Source organism: Trichosurus vulpecula, chromosome 2, assembly GCF_011100635.1.
Source record: "Trichosurus vulpecula isolate mTriVul1 chromosome 2, mTriVul1.pri, whole genome shotgun sequence".
Lineage (NCBI taxonomy): Eukaryota > Metazoa > Chordata > Mammalia > Diprotodontia > Phalangeridae > Trichosurus > Trichosurus vulpecula.
In genome coordinates, this window is record NC_050574.1 from 263729062 (window position 1) to 263746967 (window position 17906).

General features: G+C 38.0%; 1 protein-coding gene and 1 pseudogene across 4 annotated transcripts in view; one reads left to right on the plus strand and one right to left on the minus strand.

The window, feature by feature from the left end:
• The window catches only part of LOC118837935 (aldehyde oxidase 3-like), a 103442-nt gene that overhangs the window by 44517 nt on the left and 41019 nt on the right, over positions 1-17906 (plus strand). Inside the window, exons 13-21 of one of the 4 annotated variants that reach the window (XM_036745088.1) lie at positions 951-1060; positions 2839-3023; positions 4578-4740; positions 5112-5201; positions 6752-6921; positions 7866-7980; positions 11738-11860; positions 12718-12814; positions 15884-16008. In XM_036745088.1, coding sequence (XP_036600983.1) covers positions 951-1060; positions 2839-3023; positions 4578-4740; positions 5112-5201; positions 6752-6921; positions 7866-7980; positions 11738-11860; positions 12718-12814; positions 15884-16008 — 1178 coding nt within the window. Of the gene's footprint in view, positions 1-950; positions 1061-2838; positions 3024-4577; positions 4741-5075; positions 5206-6751; positions 6922-7865; positions 7981-11737; positions 11861-12717; positions 12815-15883; positions 16009-17906 lie in introns of all 4 variants that reach the window. The other 3 variants (XM_036745087.1, XM_036745086.1, XM_036745089.1) reach the window with 3 other exon arrangements.
• On the minus strand, positions 10077-11491 carry LOC118837937 (annotated as a pseudogene).

Consider the following 17906-nt stretch of genomic DNA (forward strand, 5'->3'; position numbering starts at 1 on the left):
GTGCCAGGCCTAAAGAAGACTCAGCTTTTACTATTTATATGATTCATACCTGTTTTTACTTATTATCATTTTAGATATTATCACTTTCCTCTCCTATCAAAATGGATAATTAAGCACCAACTATATATCTACCTGGAAAACTAGTCGACACAGCGGATAGAGTACTGGGCCTAGAATCAGGAAGACTCATCTTCCTGGGTTCAAATCTGGCCTCAGACACTTCCTAGCTGGGTGACCCTGGGCAAGTCACTTAACCCTGTTTGCCTCAGTTTCCTCATCAATAATATGAGCTGGAGGAGGACATGGCAACTCTAGCATCTTCATCAAGAAAACCCCAAATGGGTCCACAAAGTGAGACACAACTGAAAAATGGCTGAACAACAACTTGAAGCCTTTCTTTTATGAGAGAGAATAGATAAATTCTTTTTAAATGCAGCCTTATTTATATGCTCCCCACATGTCAAGATTTCTCCTTCATCCAGAACAATTATTGTACAACGGTTCACAGACCTCTTCAGCCCTCTTCTGTGAACTAGAGAAGAGGCGGCTAGGTGGTGCAGTGAATAGAGCACCGGCCCTGGAGTCAGGAGGACCTGAGTTCAAATTTGGCCTCAGATACTTGACAAACTTACTAGCTGTGTGACCTTGGGCAAGTCACTTAACCCCAATTGCCCTGCCTTCCCCCCATCTAAAAAAATGAACTAGAAAAGTCCTAATGTCAGTATATATAAAACATACATGCCTTTTCAGGGGAAGAGTCCTAGGAAATCTTTCCAAATCTGGGTATACCAAGTACATGTTATATTTAGAGTACCATTTATTGACATTTTTCAATTTTTTAAATTTCAAATTCATTTTCTTTTTAATATTGATACTTTTTGGTGTTATAAGAATGTATTTTTTTTTAAATTTTGGTGAAAATTTTATGAGTTTATTCTTTTGTTTAACAGAAGGAACACAACAACTTCCTTTAAACGATCATTTTCTTGCTGGGTCACCAAATGCAAACCTCACATCAGAACAGGTTTTAGTTTCTGTTTTTATTCCTCTCTCTAAAAAGGTAAGAGATCATGATGATCCTCTGTTTTGTTTTTAACAAAGTTCTTGCTTTTAGTTCTATACAACATTAGGAATAATGCAGTGGAGAAGATGTGTTGAGGAAATACTAAATTTATAGCAAAAAGAACATAGTTTCTTAATATATATTTTGTATATACAAATATTAACAATCACATATTAATAATAAATTATATTTGATCCTTATTTGTTGGGTGGCTTTAGAAAATTTCATAACTTTTGCTCTCTTTAAATTTCACTAGTTCTAAAAAGATCATGATACTTGGAATCACAGAATTTTAGAACTTGAACTCGAATGGAGCTTAAGAATTGTCTAGTCAAACTTTGTTTATTTGCAGATGAGGAAACGGGCTCAGAGAGGCTAGATAGCCTGTCAACAAGGCAACTGACTTTATGCCTCAAAGGGGATCTTAAACAAATATTGATATCTCTATTAGCCTAGCTGTAGTTCAGCTAGCAGGCACAGTGGATTGAACTCCAAGTTCCATTCCAACTTCAGACATTTCTTAGCTGTGTGACCCTGGGGCATATCATTTAACCTTGGTCTGTCTTTCCTTATCTGTAAAAAGGGGACAATAAGAGCACTTATTTCCAAGAGTTGTCCTGAGGATCAAATGAGATAATACTGTAAAGCACTTTGTAAACCTTAAAGTGCTATATAAATGCTAGCTATTATTATTATTTTATTATTATAATTATATTAGTATAATTAACAACAAATACAGAGAGATTGTTATTATTAAAAAACTAGGAATTACTGGTATTTTCTCTTCTTAAGACTATAAAATTAGATCTCAGACAAGATTCTACAGATACTTTAGTACAGCTGCCTCTCTTTACAGATGAGTAAACTGAGGACCACAGAGGTTAGCTTGGCCCATGTTATACAGATAGTAATGGGCAGACCTAGGGTTCAAACCCAAGTTCCTTGACTTCTGCACTGGGCTATGAATTCTCTTTCACCATAATGTAATTATTTAGCTTGGACTAGTGCGCATACTAGATACAGTAGAAAAAATTACAGGATCACAGAATCTTAAAACTGAAAGGAACCCTAGAAATTACCCTGTCTGATCCACTCATTTAAAAGATAAAACTAAATTCTAGGAAAGTGAAGTGACTTGTCTAGGGCTACACGAATAATAAGTATTAGAGCCAGAATTCAAACCTAAGTCTTCTTCCTCCAAGTTCTGTAGCTGCCTAATAATTAAACTCAGTCATTGGTCAAAATACAGATAGAGAATGGCTGTGAATAAAGTGGGGATGTTGTTCAGTCATTTTCAGTTGCGTCTGACATCCCATGACCCCATTTGGGGTTTTCTTGGCAAAGATAGTGGAACAGTTTGTCATTTCCTTCTCCAGCTCATTTTACAGGTGAGAAAATTGGGGCAAACAGGGTAAAATGACTTGCCCAGGATCACATAGCTAATGTCTGAGGACAGTTTTGAACTCAGGATGGCTCCAGTCTTGGTATTCTATCCACTGCGCCACCTGGCTGCTCCCTTTAGATAAGTGTTTTCCCTGTGCAGAAGTCAGTAATGGTAGTCTGTCTTTTGGGTAAACATTGCAGACAAATCTCACAGGATTATAGGTCTTGGTTACTGAAGACTGGAAAACCATTAAGCGATTGCATGGCTTGGCTGTAGTGGCTGGAGAAAAGAATTCATGTGGTCCTATAATGCTTTATTGGAAAGGATGGAGTGGGCTAATGCAGTAGAAGGAAAACAGAAAAGCACTGCATTTATGTTGTTGTTTTTCCAGTGGGAGTTTGTGTCAGCTTTCCGGCAGGCACAGCGCCAGCAGAATGCCTTAGCAATTGTGAATTCTGGAATGAGAGTCCGGTTTAAGGATGGCACAAATGCCATTATGGACTTAAACATTTTATATGGAGGAGTTGGCCCTGCTACTACCAGTGCAAATAAATCATGTCAGCAGCTCATAGGAAGGTACCGTATACATTCAAACAGTTTTTAATGAGTTCTGTGCTATATGCTATAGAGAATACAAGGATGCAGGGAGATGACATTTACACAGCACTACAGTACTGACTAGAACATATTAAGGGCATTAGAGCAGTATGAATGAGGTACTATGAGAATTCAGAGAAAGTCCTGGCTGCAGGGATCTGAGAAGGCTTCATGGAGCACACCATTTCAGCATTGGATGGAGTCAGATTGTGGAGAGCCTTGAGTAGTAGCTTGAGTAGTTTGCACTTTATTTGTTGGACTTGGGGAGCTATAGAAGGTTTTTGAGCAAGAGGCTCACATCATTAAGAGCTGCTCATTATAAAAAGTAATTTGGCAAAAGAATGTATATTGGATTGGGGGGACAGGGGAGAGAGAGCTTAATTAGCATTCAGGTTCACTTCATTTTACTAGTAAGTGAGTGCCATCAGCTGTTATCCCTTGTATAATCAATGTCACACCTGTATTAGAATTAAGGTGTATTATATGGAAGTACCTACAAAATTGGCCTAAGAATAAAATACTTATTTTTTAAATCAGGAAACTGTGACTTCATTGACGTGGGTAACCCTCTATCAAAGCCGATTTCATCTCTTTCCCTTCTCAGTAGATAAGATTCAAGAGTTGTGGTGGCCCTCCAAAACTGTTATCTAATGTCCAGCCTTTCAGTAATAAGCCTATCTAAAGTTTCTGAAACTGTTCTTTTTGCCAGGTTATAATCAAAAGCTTTATATTGTGTCTGAACCTGAAGAGTTCATACTTACGGGTACAGTCTTCAAAAACACAAGGGAAATTCCATGTCATGATGAAGCATTAGATTAGGATTGAAGCTGAGCAGAAACAAAATAGTATGAATACAATTCATATGTGTGAGAGCCTGGCCACATTACTTCAGTGTGAGGAATGGTGGAGTGCTTTCAATGATCCCAAGCTGCTCCCTGACATAAGCCCCATCTTCTTAACACCAATATTCTTCTGATGGTGCGGTATGATTGCAATTCATGGAATATTATGATCTGAAGAGAAAAAATTACAGTTGATACAAATGGCAGTGAAAAAATGCATGGTGGGCTTACATAGGCTACAACATATCACCAATCATGATGTATATAACGACTTGTATGAAAGACAGTATCCAAGAAAATATGTGACTAGAAAAGGAGAGGGGCGGGTCACATAGCAAAAATAAAGGGAAAAAAGATGCCCAGCCCACATCAGTACCCACAAAATATTAAAGACTTCCAGTATATTGGGTAGAACCTCTATGGAGACTTTATGGAGGGACATGGACAAGAGTATAGGATATAGAAGCATGGATAGATTGCAGCTCATATTGCTAGAGTGAGGACCCACATCAACAAGATCATAGATACATTTAAGTTTACTGTAGAAGAATATGTTCCTATGTTATTATTATATGAAGATTTTGTTACCTTTCATTTAAGTAATTAAAAAAAAGATTTAACTACATTTTCTTTTCTGACAAATACTTTATGTATGTTTTACTGGACTAAATTGGTATTTTTTTTCATCTAGGGTCTGGAATGAGGAGATGCTAGACGAGGCCTGCAGGCTAGTCCTAGATGAAGTGACTATCCCACCCTCATCTTCTGGTGGAATGGTAGAATACAAAAGAACTCTCATGATCAGTTTCCTCTTCAAATTCTACCTGGAAGTGTTGCAGGAATTAAATGTTAGGGTAATGTGTTTCTGTTTATGTGTCTGTCATTAATTTTTGCAAGACTAAGGTAGGAGTTTGATTACTGTGATCAAAATCATTTTTATCAATGAGCAGAGGGTTTTTGTTTTTGCAATTTTTGTTTCACTCCTGATCTATTGTTAGGAATTTTAATGATGTATAATTGTTTATAATTTCAAAAATTACCCTTAGTTGTGTTTTAAAGCTACTTGCTACAGCAATAGAGGATTTTAGAGAAAGAGTCTTGAATGAGTCTCAAAACCCTACTTGGTGTTAATCCAACTCATATCTATTTTCTCCATGAATTGGTGGTTAATTGATTTCACAATTCCCAGAACTATTTTAAAGCAGTGAATATATTCTTTTTTCAGGACCTCAGATATCCTGATGCCCCCAATGAATTCCAAAGTGTCCTGGAAGACTTTCCCTTAACCATACCCTGTGGGACACAGGCTTATGAGGTCAGTGGATTTAATTTCTCTAGAAAAATAAAATGGCAAGTTAAACACTGGAAATATTATGTATCTGTTATGGCTGTGGAATTTTTTTAATGTATTATCCTTCTAAGAGTCATGTCAACTCATTACAACAGGCATGGCAGCTCATGCCTGAGTCTAACTTAAAAATTTATTGTTTTCTAGACAGGAATTTAATTCATTATCACTATAGTTATGTTTACCAGTGGAGGGGATCAACATTGACAACTAGGAAGTGGTGGTAGGGGAGAGGGAATCAGGAAAGGCTCCACAAAGGAGGAAATACCTGGAGTAAATCTTGAACTAAGACAAATGAGGAAAGATGTGCATTCCAGGCATGAAGATCAGCCTTAGCATGGAAGCAGAAGGATCAAGTCTTATCATGAACTTAGAATGAAATATCATTTGTGAAGGGCAGTAACATGAAACGAGGCTGGAAAGATAGGTGGAAACTAGAGTATAGAGAGCCTTAAAGACGAGGCTAATGAGTTTACATTTTAGTAACAGTTACTGAATATTTTTGAAAAAAGGAGTGATATAGTCAGACCCATGTCTTAAGATTATTTTGGCAATTACATAAAGAGTATATTAATGAGGAGAAAGAGTAGAAGCAGGGAGATCAACTGAGCTCATTATAGGAGGGACAACATAAAAAGAGATAAATGCAGTGTCCTAACATGGATTCAAAAAAAATTAACTTCACCAATATAATAAGATGGAGCAGATGTGAAGACATAACAATTTGAGAAAGATTTGGGGATTCTAGTCAACTTCAATCTCAAGATTAGGCAACAGTATGATATGGCACCAAAACAAATCCTATGTAGTTTTAGGGTACACTAAGATATGTATTCATGTCCATAATAAAGGAAGTAGTGGTCCTGCTGAGCTCTGCCCTAGTAAGACCACATCTGGAGTATTGGGTTCAATTCTGGGCCCCACATTTCAGGAAGGGCACTGATTAATTGGGGAGTGTCCAGAGGATACTAATTAGGAAGGTGCATTGAATTTAGATCATGATGGTTTATGGGTAGATTGAAGGAACTGGAGAAGTTCTTCTTATAGGAGAAGATTTGAAAGAGCCTGATAACTGACTTCATGTTCTTGAACGGCTGTCATGTGACAAAGGAAGGAGACTTGATCTTTTTGGAGCTGTAGAGTTTTGGTGGCAGGGAGGCAGATTTCATCATGATCTCTGGAAAAGCTTCCTAAGAAAGTAGAATGGGTTATTTCAATAACTCATGTGTCAGCCACATTATATAATATATTCTTGTTCAAATATGGATTTGACTAGATAAGCACTAATCTCTCTCCTAATTCTGAGGTACTTTGATATTGTTAAAACTATGTGGGGAATAACAATAGAGCTGAGACATATACCTTACAGAGAACTGGCTTATAACTGAAAAGCTTTATGTGCTTTTTTAATGTGCTTTTTTATTGTTTTGTTTTAGTCTCGGAAGTGTGTACTTTTGATCAATATGCTATGAATATTTAGACTTTAGGATTTAGTTTTTTTTTGTTTTTAAACATAGTGTGTAGACTCGCATCAGTCACCCCAAGATCCAGTTGGCCGTCCAGTCATGCACCAATCAGGTATTAAACATGCCACTGGGGAAGCCGTATTTTGTGATGACATGCCTGCTATAGATGAAGAACTCTTCCTAGCTGTAGTAACCAGTACAAGACCTCATGCAAAAATCATGTAAGTTAATAGAGGAAATATTGAAAACCCCCTGTTGTTGGTAGATGCAATTTTATATTCAACTATTATTGGAGTCATAGCTTTCTGTTTATGTAAATTAAACTGCCTTATATTGAAAGATAGTCCTGGGATGTTGCTTAATAAAAAGACAAATTGTAAGATGAGAATTTAATTAAAGTATTTATTAGATGTTTTCTATGTGTGCTGTACTGTGCTGGGGTTACAAAGATGAATTAATATACAATTTCCATTTCCCTTAAATCTAACATAGGAGAATGAAAAATTTAAATAAATAAATGTAATGCAGACTAGAAAAAGGTTGAGGGCACAGGAAAGGTAGAAAAGAGTGGCTTTCAACGTTCAAAGACTGAGGGATTACTTTTAGTTGGGGTAAGGGGCATCAAGTAAAGCCTTATGGAGGAAGTGGCATCTAAGGTCAATTAGCTTTGAGGGAGAGGAGAGATTGTCAGGAGACAGAAGTGGATGAAAGTGTAAAGCTATGTAAAGCAAAGGAAGAGAAGTTCATCTCTAAATGGGGAGTAATTACTGTCTAAAACTATGACAATTTAAAGAGGGATGGAATGTTTTATATAATCTTCTTAGCTCATGGGATCCTTAGCTTGTTTCTCTAAATGGACACTCACAGTGGATCTTTTCCTATGGTGTCAAAAACTGAACAACTTCTTTCAGATTATATCAGGAGTATGGGAGCAATGAATTATGATGATAAGCTTTTCCTTCTCTTTCATCACTCCCTAAAAGAAACCATGAACTCATGCAGTGATTTTTTTAATTTATCCTTTATAATTTAATTGCAGTTTATAATTGAATTCTCAGTATGGAATCATTCATTGGTGATATGAGCGCACTTGAGGGAATCCATGATTGGTAGAGATTTTGTTCCATCTTCCACTCTGTCTCTAACGCTTATATTCTCTTCTCAGCTCAATTGATGCATCTGAGGCTCTTGCCTTGCCTGGAGTAGTTGATGTAATAACAGCTCAAGATGTTCCAGCTGAAAATGGTGATGAAGAAGAGAGGCTGTATGCCCAGGATGAGGTACTTTGCTTGTTGGAATGTATTCCTACAAGGACATTTTTTTTTGTTTCATACAACTTTATTACTTACAAGTTACCAAGGTGCTTTAAGTGCAGGCCTGACCATTCAACTCTCCTACTCAATAAACACGGCTGTTGCCTCTAACATAAAATACAAACATGATACTCTGGTAGGAAAAGCCCAGAATGCATAGTCCCATGTGAGATCTTGTATATCCCCTTCTCTACACTCCCACTGTCATCACTCCAAGTGAGGCCCTCATTACCTCTTATCTGGACAATTAGAACAGGGTCCTGATCAGACTCCCTGGCTCTGCGCTGAAGTCAGAGTAAACCTAAAGCACAGCTGCGTTTATTTCCTTATAACTTTTTTTTAAACCCTTGAGCAGTTGTCCATTGTCTAACCAATTAAGTTCAACCTCTATAACTTGGCATTAAATATAATACACAATTTGACTTCAAATTATTTTTTCAAATATGTCTCAGTCTACTGTCTTTCAAGTGCTTTATGCTCCACTCAAACAGATCTGCTTACCATTTAATCAAATGATTTTTGTAAATACCTGTATAAATATTTGTAAATATAATTAAATGAAATAATATTTGTAAAATGCTTAGCACAGTGCCTGACATACAGGATATACTTAATAAATGTGTTCCCTTCCCAACATCCCCATTTACTAAACACATCTTGCACCCCCCACCCCAGTCTCCATCAGTTAAAATCCTACCCATCTTCAAGACTTGGCTCAAACATCACCCCTCCCCCATGAGTTGTCCTTGATCCTCTCAACCAAAAGCTGACTTCTTTTGAACTCTTAAGGGCATTTATTTCACGTTTCTCATGCACATTTCATATTCTAATTTCATACATCAGTGGCCTTTACAGTTTCCCAACTGTAAAATGGATATGCTTTCTCAAATGGTCAATAGGAAGGAAAAGTTAGAGCTAAAATTATAATTAGCTCAAAAAAAGGTTATTATTTAGATCCCAACACTGTTTTCTTTCCCATCCTAAATTGACCTTACGTCATGTTTTACTAGTTTAAATACTACAGACTCAATGAAGCTCTCTCTGGTCATTTAGCTAGAAGCGATCTCTTCGTATGATTTCACAATACTCTGTGCTCCTTTTTATGTACTTACCACATTCTAAATTATCTTTATCTGGGTACGTATCTTACCTTCCACTTCTAGACCTTAGGTTCTATGATGGTAGGAACCATGTCTTACATGTCTTTCTATCCTTCCCAGCCCTTAGCATAATGTAGTGCGCATAGTGGCTATGTTTGTTAAAATAATAGAATGAGTGAGGCATTAGATTTAGAAACTGGCATGAACCAAAAATAATGGTTATTTTGTCTGTCTTCTCTTTTCCCCCAATGTTTCCTAAATACCTCCTATATGTTAAAATGTCTCTACGGCTGATTCACCTCCCATGAATTGATTTTAATAAAGGATGACAAATTATCATAGGAACTGGTTGTATCTGGAGACTTCATGGAAATCACAGGCATCAGCAGTCTTTGTAACTATGGCTCCTATAAAATGCAAGCTCCACGTGAGAGAAAAGCATGGAGCACATCCTTTACCCTCTCTGAGCCTATAGTAGATTATCAGGAAGTTTCCTTCCAGCTTTAGTGGTTTATAAGTTCTAGGACACCTCTCTTCTACCTCAAATAAAAAAAAAGACCAAGGCAAAAAATCTTTAGTCACTCACTGGGATTTCATATTCAATTATTAGCAGATTTGTAAACCATTTAACTTGCTTTTCTTTAAACCAATACTCCAGTCAAGAAAGATAGGCCCCGAATTTGTTCTTTTATGATGACAAGCGTAACTAAGTACAAATGAGTTTCAATGGTGTAGACTGTTAGCATGCTGTGTTACATTATGTCAATAAAATAATCCCTTTCCCCCCACTTTTCTTCCCACTCCCCCATCACTTCTCACCCAGGAAAATAAATGATTGTGCACTGCATGATGATACCATGAGGTGTGAACTTTGGTTCATGCAAAATCAGCTCCCACAGAGGCTGCATCAGAACTAGCAGCCTCAGCACCCAAAGTTATTTTTTTTAGCTGTTGTCCATATCTTCAACCATGTTCCTTCCATAACACCAAGTGAATACTGTGGTTGGGCATACTGGTGGCAAAAACCAAACCCATATCATTCTGCCCATCTAGTCCATTCAGCCATGACATTTCATTTGCCAGGAAACTTAAACCCCTCTTTGACTTCCTGTACTCAAGCCAGCGACTGATCAGGTTCTCTGTCCTTAAGTTCATGATGTCGAGATAGTGGTTGTCAAATAACAGGGCAAAGATGTCTCCAAAGCCAAGTAATGCCAAATTTGCTAACTCTGGAGTCTTGATAACTCTGAGAATATCATAGCTGGCAAAGTCCCACTGATAAAGTCCTAGGACCGAACTACATAGGATATATTTGGCATCAAAATGGAGTCTGGGCTGCAAACAGACACTTCGATCTTCAGATACAGACAGTTGCAGTTGATTTCTCTTCCAATCGGCCAAATCTTGACTTCATACTTGTCGGCACTGAGGAGAATGCGATCTCCAGGGCTGTGCAACAGAGGCTTGACCTTGCACTTCTGTAAAACCACCTTGGTTGCTCTGTCAGTATGTCCTGTGAGCGTGTTCAGGCATGTCCCGGTTGATAAGGCCCATACTTTCACAGTGAAGTCGGCAGAACCACTCACCAACAGATCAAGCTCATTCTTGTAGTCCATACTGAACACCTGCACCTATGTGTCCTCGGAAGTGCTGAGTTCAGGCTCCAGAACTCCATTCCTGACAGGCTACTGTGTCATCAAAGGATCCTGTTACAAGTTTCTGTTCATCAAACTTCACAGCAGCACAGGTGTGGGTCTGGATGCCACATATGCACTGTCTTATGCTCACATCCCAGAGTTTTGCATACAAGTCAACTGACCCTGTACAGAGAAGTCCATCCTTGCAGTAAAGGGCATATACTCTGGCACTAATTGTGTCCAATTAACGATGAAGTCTCAAAGGCTTCATGGTCCTTCAATTGCTTCATTCTCAAAATTGCCTTCAAATAAACTTTCTTCCAATGCAAAGCATCCTGAACGGAATCATCTGTCTGCCAGCCCTTTTCTACAGGCGGTCTGCCATACCTTATAACCTTATTCCACTGCTTAGAGATGAGGCAACATGTGAGTAAGGTCTGAGGATCGAGCCATTTTAACAAATAAAAACTGAGTTCCAGGGGAAGAAGTTTGAGGAAGTCTCCCTTGAGCAGCGTCTCTATGTTATTGGAGATATGCCTGAGCTGTATTGCTCCACTCAGGCTAATCAGGTGATCCCGACTTTCATTTTTCTTCAAGTCCGTCAGAAAAAAAAAATGTAACGGAAATGTTATCAAGCCATGTCTGAAAGTCCTTTCTCTCCATAAGGTTATGGAAAAATTTACCTGAGGGCGCGCTCCGGGACCCGGGGCCTCGGGACTGACACATGCCACCTGGGCACCGGGGGGGGGGGGGGGGGGGCGGGCGAAGCCTCGCAGCGGCCCGGCCCCTTCGGCAGCCATGGCGTCGACTCGCGGCCGCTGCTTGGGTTCCGCAGGCTCTGAGGGGTACAAGGACATTTTTAGTGTATGCTTTGTTTTGTTTTTACTTCAGACTTGTAAACTTAGTATATTTTACCATGTCAGAAGCTGAGTGTTGTTATGGGTGCTCTGAAACTAGCCTAGCTTACATTGTTGGCTTGTTCTGCAGGTAATTTGCGTGGGACAGATTGTCTGTGCTGTGGCAGCTGATTCCTACTTTCATGCCAAGCAGGCAGCTAAAAAGGTGAACATTGTATATGAAGACATGGAGCCAGTGATTGTGACAATTAAGGTATTTGTATTTTCCACTGTCTCAAGAGAATATTGAATCACTTAGTGTTTTTAGTCCCTTTGTCAGGATTCATCCAGTCGTCTATGATAATCTACTTTTTCTAGACATTCAAAAGTTTGTCATTTCTATTGTACTAATGAAATTACGTTAAAAATAACAATAATCATAGCTAACATTTATATAGCACTTAAAGTTTTGGAACTTGCAAGAACCCTGTAAGACACTATTATTATCCTCATTTCGCGGTCTATGGTGGACTCTCCCTGGTCTCAGGAGCAGAGTAATGTGGGAACAAAAAAAATTGCCACACAGAACTCAGGAATTCCGGTAAAAGCTGGGTCAAAATCAGAAATCCCAACAGTCACAGGGAGCTGGCGAGAGGAAAGGCTGTGAGTCCAGTTTTTGAGGGGTCAATGTAAAGTTTCCAGTCTATTTGCTGCCTTCATTGGCATCCATGGAACCCGTACGGCTGCGGATACTTAGGAAGTTTGGTGGAGTAAACGAGAGGAAATGGCCGGGCCTCATTCTATGCCATTTCTTTTAGATCCCCTCAGGAGAGAACAATATATTCACCATTTGAAGAGCCTTTAGATAAGTTTCATTTGTAGTCCTGAACACAAGAATCCTGTATCCTCACTTACTCTGTGTGTGTTTCTTATTCAAGAAAAACAAAAACTAAGTGAATAAGTAAATAAATATCATGAGAGGGGTCTTTACGATGGCCCAAGCCTGTGAATCTATTGGCTGTTCATGGTTTTATGTGCTAGATGAGAATGGGACATATAAAATGCCTGAAATCTTGAATTGTGCCACAGTTTTGATTGTTTAGTTTGTTATAGTTGCTTTTATCTCTATAGGATGCAGTAAATCACAAGTCATTCATTGGACCAGAAAAAGAATTAGAACAAGGAAACATTAAGGAAGCATTTCAGACTGTTGATCAAATCATTGAAGGTAACTTCCTGTGACCCAGCAGATCAGTAGGATGGGAAGGATATTTTAATGAATGGTTCTTTTAGAGCTTTCATATATTTTTTTCTTTCATACCATGACAAATATGGAAATATGTTTTGCATGATTGCACATATATAACCTATATGAAACTGATTGCCATCTCAGGGAGGGTAGTTTGAAAGGGGGGAGGGAAGGAATCTGGAACCCAAAATTTAAAAAAAATGTTAAAAATTGTTTTTAAATACAATTGGGAAATCAAAATAATATTTAAAAAATAACTTTCATGTGTTTAACTTTGAATTCTAATGGAAGGGGATAAAGATATAGATTATTGAAATTATTAGATAATTTAAAAAATCTAGATATCTAGATGATCAGTAGCTGGTGAACCTGGTTTAAAATGGAAGTTCAGTCTCAAAGCCCAAGAGAACCTGTGTATTAGGAGGGCAGAGTTTATAATCTCAAAGAGGATCATAAACATGTCTGAAAGGTTCGGAACCGCCGGATATAAGAAACTCTCAAAGTAGAAGGCAGAAGAATCAAAACATATATTTAGGCTCCACAGTAACCAACCCATGAACCAGCAACCCCATTTTGATATATTGATCAAAAGCTTCCAGGCCCAATAAGTATGCCTTGAAAGAGTAACCAGGAAGCTACAGAGAAGCATGATTGCGTAAAGCAAAATCATGCTTCCCCCTCTATGGTAAAAAGATTACCCACTGGCCTGAAGTCTTTGTTCAGCTTCTTCCCGTAGGTCAGCTCTGCTACTGGCAGCTCCTGCTTCAGCTGCGGCTGCGGCTGTAGCAGCCTCTGGCTCCAACGGGAGCTGCTTTTAACCATCCAGCTTCTGCGGGGGTGTAAGGTACACGGGGAAAGCACAGGTTCTTTCAATCTGCTTAAGCAAGGTGAAGGGGTTGACCGGGAAAGCACAGGTTCTTTCCATCAGCTTAAGCAAGGGAAGCAAGGTGAAGGGGCCGACAAGCTTACAACAGTCCAACATACAAACAGCATTCAGTTCAGGGGAAAAAGCCAAACTAGTCAAGGGCACTTGTTGACTAAGTGCTAAGGAGCCCATTTTTGGTTGCCAATACAACCTGAGCTCAAGAACCTGCACTGAAAAGCTTCTTCTAGCTTTATTTAGTGAACTGAGGGTATAGGAGAGAAACTGAGAATTGTATTTTCATCACTAATAACTTGACAAGTATTTTCCAATTATCTCACTGATAGGACCATTCCCATCTTCTTGAACTATAAATTCAATTTGAAAGTAGCCATAGCTTTTCCACTTTATGTTTGTTAAAAGCATCCTTTTCTTATTTTATTTTTAAGGGTACAATAAGATACATGTTTTATGGTAGCTCATAGTAATAAGCATCAATATAGTTACTTGGTTGGATTGCTGTAAACTTGGCAGATGATTGTATATGTAAAGCACTTTGCACACCTTAAAGCAATATATATATATATATATATATATATATATATATATATATATATATATATATATATATATATATATATATGTGTGTGTGTGTGTGTGTGTGTGTGTGTGTGTGTAGATAGATATAGATATGAGCTATCATTATTTTGAATTACTATCATTATTGTAGACTGGAGGCAATGTGGTATACAGTGGAAAGGGGTCAGGATTTGGAGCCAGAATACCTGGGTTTGAATACTGGCTCTGCCAAAGTGACTTTGGGCAGGCATGCCACTTAATCTCTGTTTGCCTAAGTTTCCTCATCTGTAAAACTGGGATCATAATAGCACCTACCTGCCAAGGTTGTTGTGGGGATCAAATGACAAAGTAATTGTAAAGTGCTTGGGACAAAGTAAGTGCTTTTTAAATGTTAGTTTTTATCATTATTATTATTAATTATTGGTGGTGGTGGACCTGTTGTTACTGTTCTTCTTATTTTCTTCATTTGTAAAATGAGAGGGTTGGACTAAGGCCCCTCCAGTCGCAAACCTATGATTCCATAGTTATGATTCTATGTTTCCTATGTTTCAGAGTGTCAAGAGCTATTTGGATGCTAACTATCCAGTGTTCTCTATTATTCAATTGTTTCTGTGGTCTTTGGTATCCAAATACTCTTATTTCCCATGCATTTTTGAAGCTTTCTCCTTTTTTTCCTTTTGCTTTGTTTTGTAGTTAGATGAAATTTTGTGGAAATTTTCTTATCTTCACCCAATTCTTCATCAGTTTATTCTTAATTAGCTGAAGTCGTTGGAGGCAACTAGGTACCATAATGGATAGAGCACTGGGCTTGGAATGAGGAAGACCTGAGTTCAGATATAGCCTCAGACACTTGCTAGCTATGTGACTCTAGACAAGTCACTTAACATCTATTTGCCTCATTTTCTTCAACTGAAAAATGAAGATAATAAGAGTAGCTACCTCCCAGGGTTTTTGTGAGAGTCAGATTTGATAATATTTGTAAAGTATTTAGCACACTGTCTGACAAATAGCAAGAATTCTATACATGCATATTCCCTTCTCTTTCCCCTCCCTGCCCCTTCCATCAGAGACAAACCGAAGTGCGCATTTTTATTATATGTTTTTCAAGTGTCTTTACATTATCTTGATAGCTTATCCATTTGATGAATAAATTGAAGATTTATGGTTCGTAGATGGAAGATTTTGAGATGTTTGTTGTTCTGGACGGTTTAACTGAATAATGGAATAACCCTCATTTAACTAGAACACTGCATTCCCTGACATCCCAGAAGTGATGTGTCCCTGTATTTGGTTTTAGAGTGCGATTCTTTTTCTTAAGCAAACTTACCTTCCCAGTTAGGTCTAATAAATTGCCAAACTGATTTCTGGTCTTTCTGGCCATACTGGAGGGGCAGATTGAAGAATAGATATGCCTCTAGAAACGAGATGGATTGTCTTTAATTATCCTTTATACTTATTCCTTAAGATATAAGGGAATCACCTACATAGGATCTGGAAAAAGAGAACTTTTTCAACTTTGCAAAAATATATCATATTCTTCTTTATTGTACATGTCAGTTTATTTTTCCTTAGACTACCAATTTAGGCTATTTCCCTTTCTGTAATAGGTGAGGTACATATGGGTGGACAGGAACATTTTTATATGGAAACACAGAGCGTACTTGTGATTCCAAAGACAGAGGATAAAGAGATGGAGATATATGTATCAAGCCAAGATGCTGCATTGGTGCAGGTAAGGTCCTTTAGAATTATCATTTCTTGTGAATTTGAATTTGTAATGATGTATGTAATTTCCTCAGTTTGTGGATATGGAAGAGCAGTTGCTTTTGCCAAGAGGTGGAGCAGCAAGCCTAAAGGATAGTCAGAATCTCCAAATCTCAACTTTCTGTGTAGTTCACAAAAACTAGGCTTGACCATTCTGTCCTTCTTTTGTTCCATATAGAATTGTAGAATCTCAGCATATGTGCTCAGGGAATTAATAGAAATAAATTCATAGAATGGCAGAAGTAAAAGGAATTTTAGAGATCATCTGTTCTACTCCCTTTACTTACAGATAATTGAATGGAAGGCCCAAGAAGAACAATGACTAGCTCAGTCACCCAATGACTCCATGACAGATTGGGATTTTTGCAGATGTTCCCTTATAGATATGGAATCCTAAGTTGCCAGAATATTTCATTTTCATGTCATTTTCCCCACTCTTCAGTCTAGATGCTTACTTTTAGAGAGAATAAAGATTTTTCTAGCTTTAGAATTTTATTTCCAAAAAGTATATATAGCACCTTTGGCTAAAACATTGTTTACATTAACTGTGCTGTTTTGAAAAATCATGAATCCACAAAATGTAATTTGCCATGTTCCCCAGTTCCATTTACTATCCACCAAAAGTCTACCTTGTTCTGGATGTTAACTGCAACATTTACCTAGGATAAATAGACTGAAAATTCCTTTTAAAATTAAACTTCCTCTAGCAGTCAAGTCAAATGGAAATGCAAAAAATGGGCAGAGCATATTTTAAATATATTATAAAAGTTTCTGTTAGTTGACTGTTTGGTTTTCATTGTCTACCTTAGTTTCTTCTAGGTTTTGTGTATATAAGCTGCTAACTACTTTCATGGATGGTGTCTAGAACTATTCTTTCAATTCGTTGTTCTAATACCTATGTTAGTTTATTTTATTTTTAAATTTTGGATTGGATCTGTGATTTTAGGGGAACTCTCAATGGGGAAACTCCCTTTACCAGTGTGGATCAAGAGCTGCTCTTCAACTTGTAGTCTTAGAAAGTCTCCTGGGTTGCTGAGAGGTTAAGTGACTTGCCAAGAGTCACATAGCCAAGTCAATTAGACAATCTGTAAGCATTTATTAAATACTTACAATGTGATAGAGGCTGAACCTGCAATACTGAGGGTGTATAAAAGGCAAAAACATGGTCCCTTTACTCAAGAAGTTTTATTCTAATGGGGCAGCAACATGCAAGCATTTATATACATATAAGGTATATACAGTGTAAATAAGCAGCAATCTCAGAGAGGGAGGGGAGGCCAGGAAGGGAAAAAACTCTTGCATAAGGTGAGATTTTGAGCTGTCTGGAAGGATGTCAGGAGGTGAAGGTGAGGAAGTAGAGCATCCCAGGGCAATTGGAGACAGCTCATAAAAAGAAACAGAGTTGGGAGATGGAGTATTGTGTAAGAATAGCAAGGAAGCCAGTGTCATTGGATCATAGAGTACATTAAGAAGACTGGAAAGGTAGGAAGGGATAAGGTTGTGAGGGGCTTTAAAAGCCAACCATAGGATTTTGTATTTGATCTTGGAAGGAAAAGGTAGTCATGACATGTTCAGACTTGAACTTTTAGGAAGATAACTTTGATAGCTGAGTGGAGGATGGGTTAGAATGGGGAGAGAGTTGAATAAGGAGAATTAGGTGATGAGGGCTTGGACCAAGTTAGTACCTACGTGAGTGGAGACAAGGGTATGTTTAAGAGAGAAGCTGTGAAGGTAGAAACAGCCTGACTTAGATTTTTTAGATTAGATGTTTTTAGGATATCTCTGAGCCTGAATAACTGCCAAAATGGTGGTATCCTTGATAATAGCAGGAAAATTGGGAAGAGGGTCAGGTTTGAGGGGAAAGAT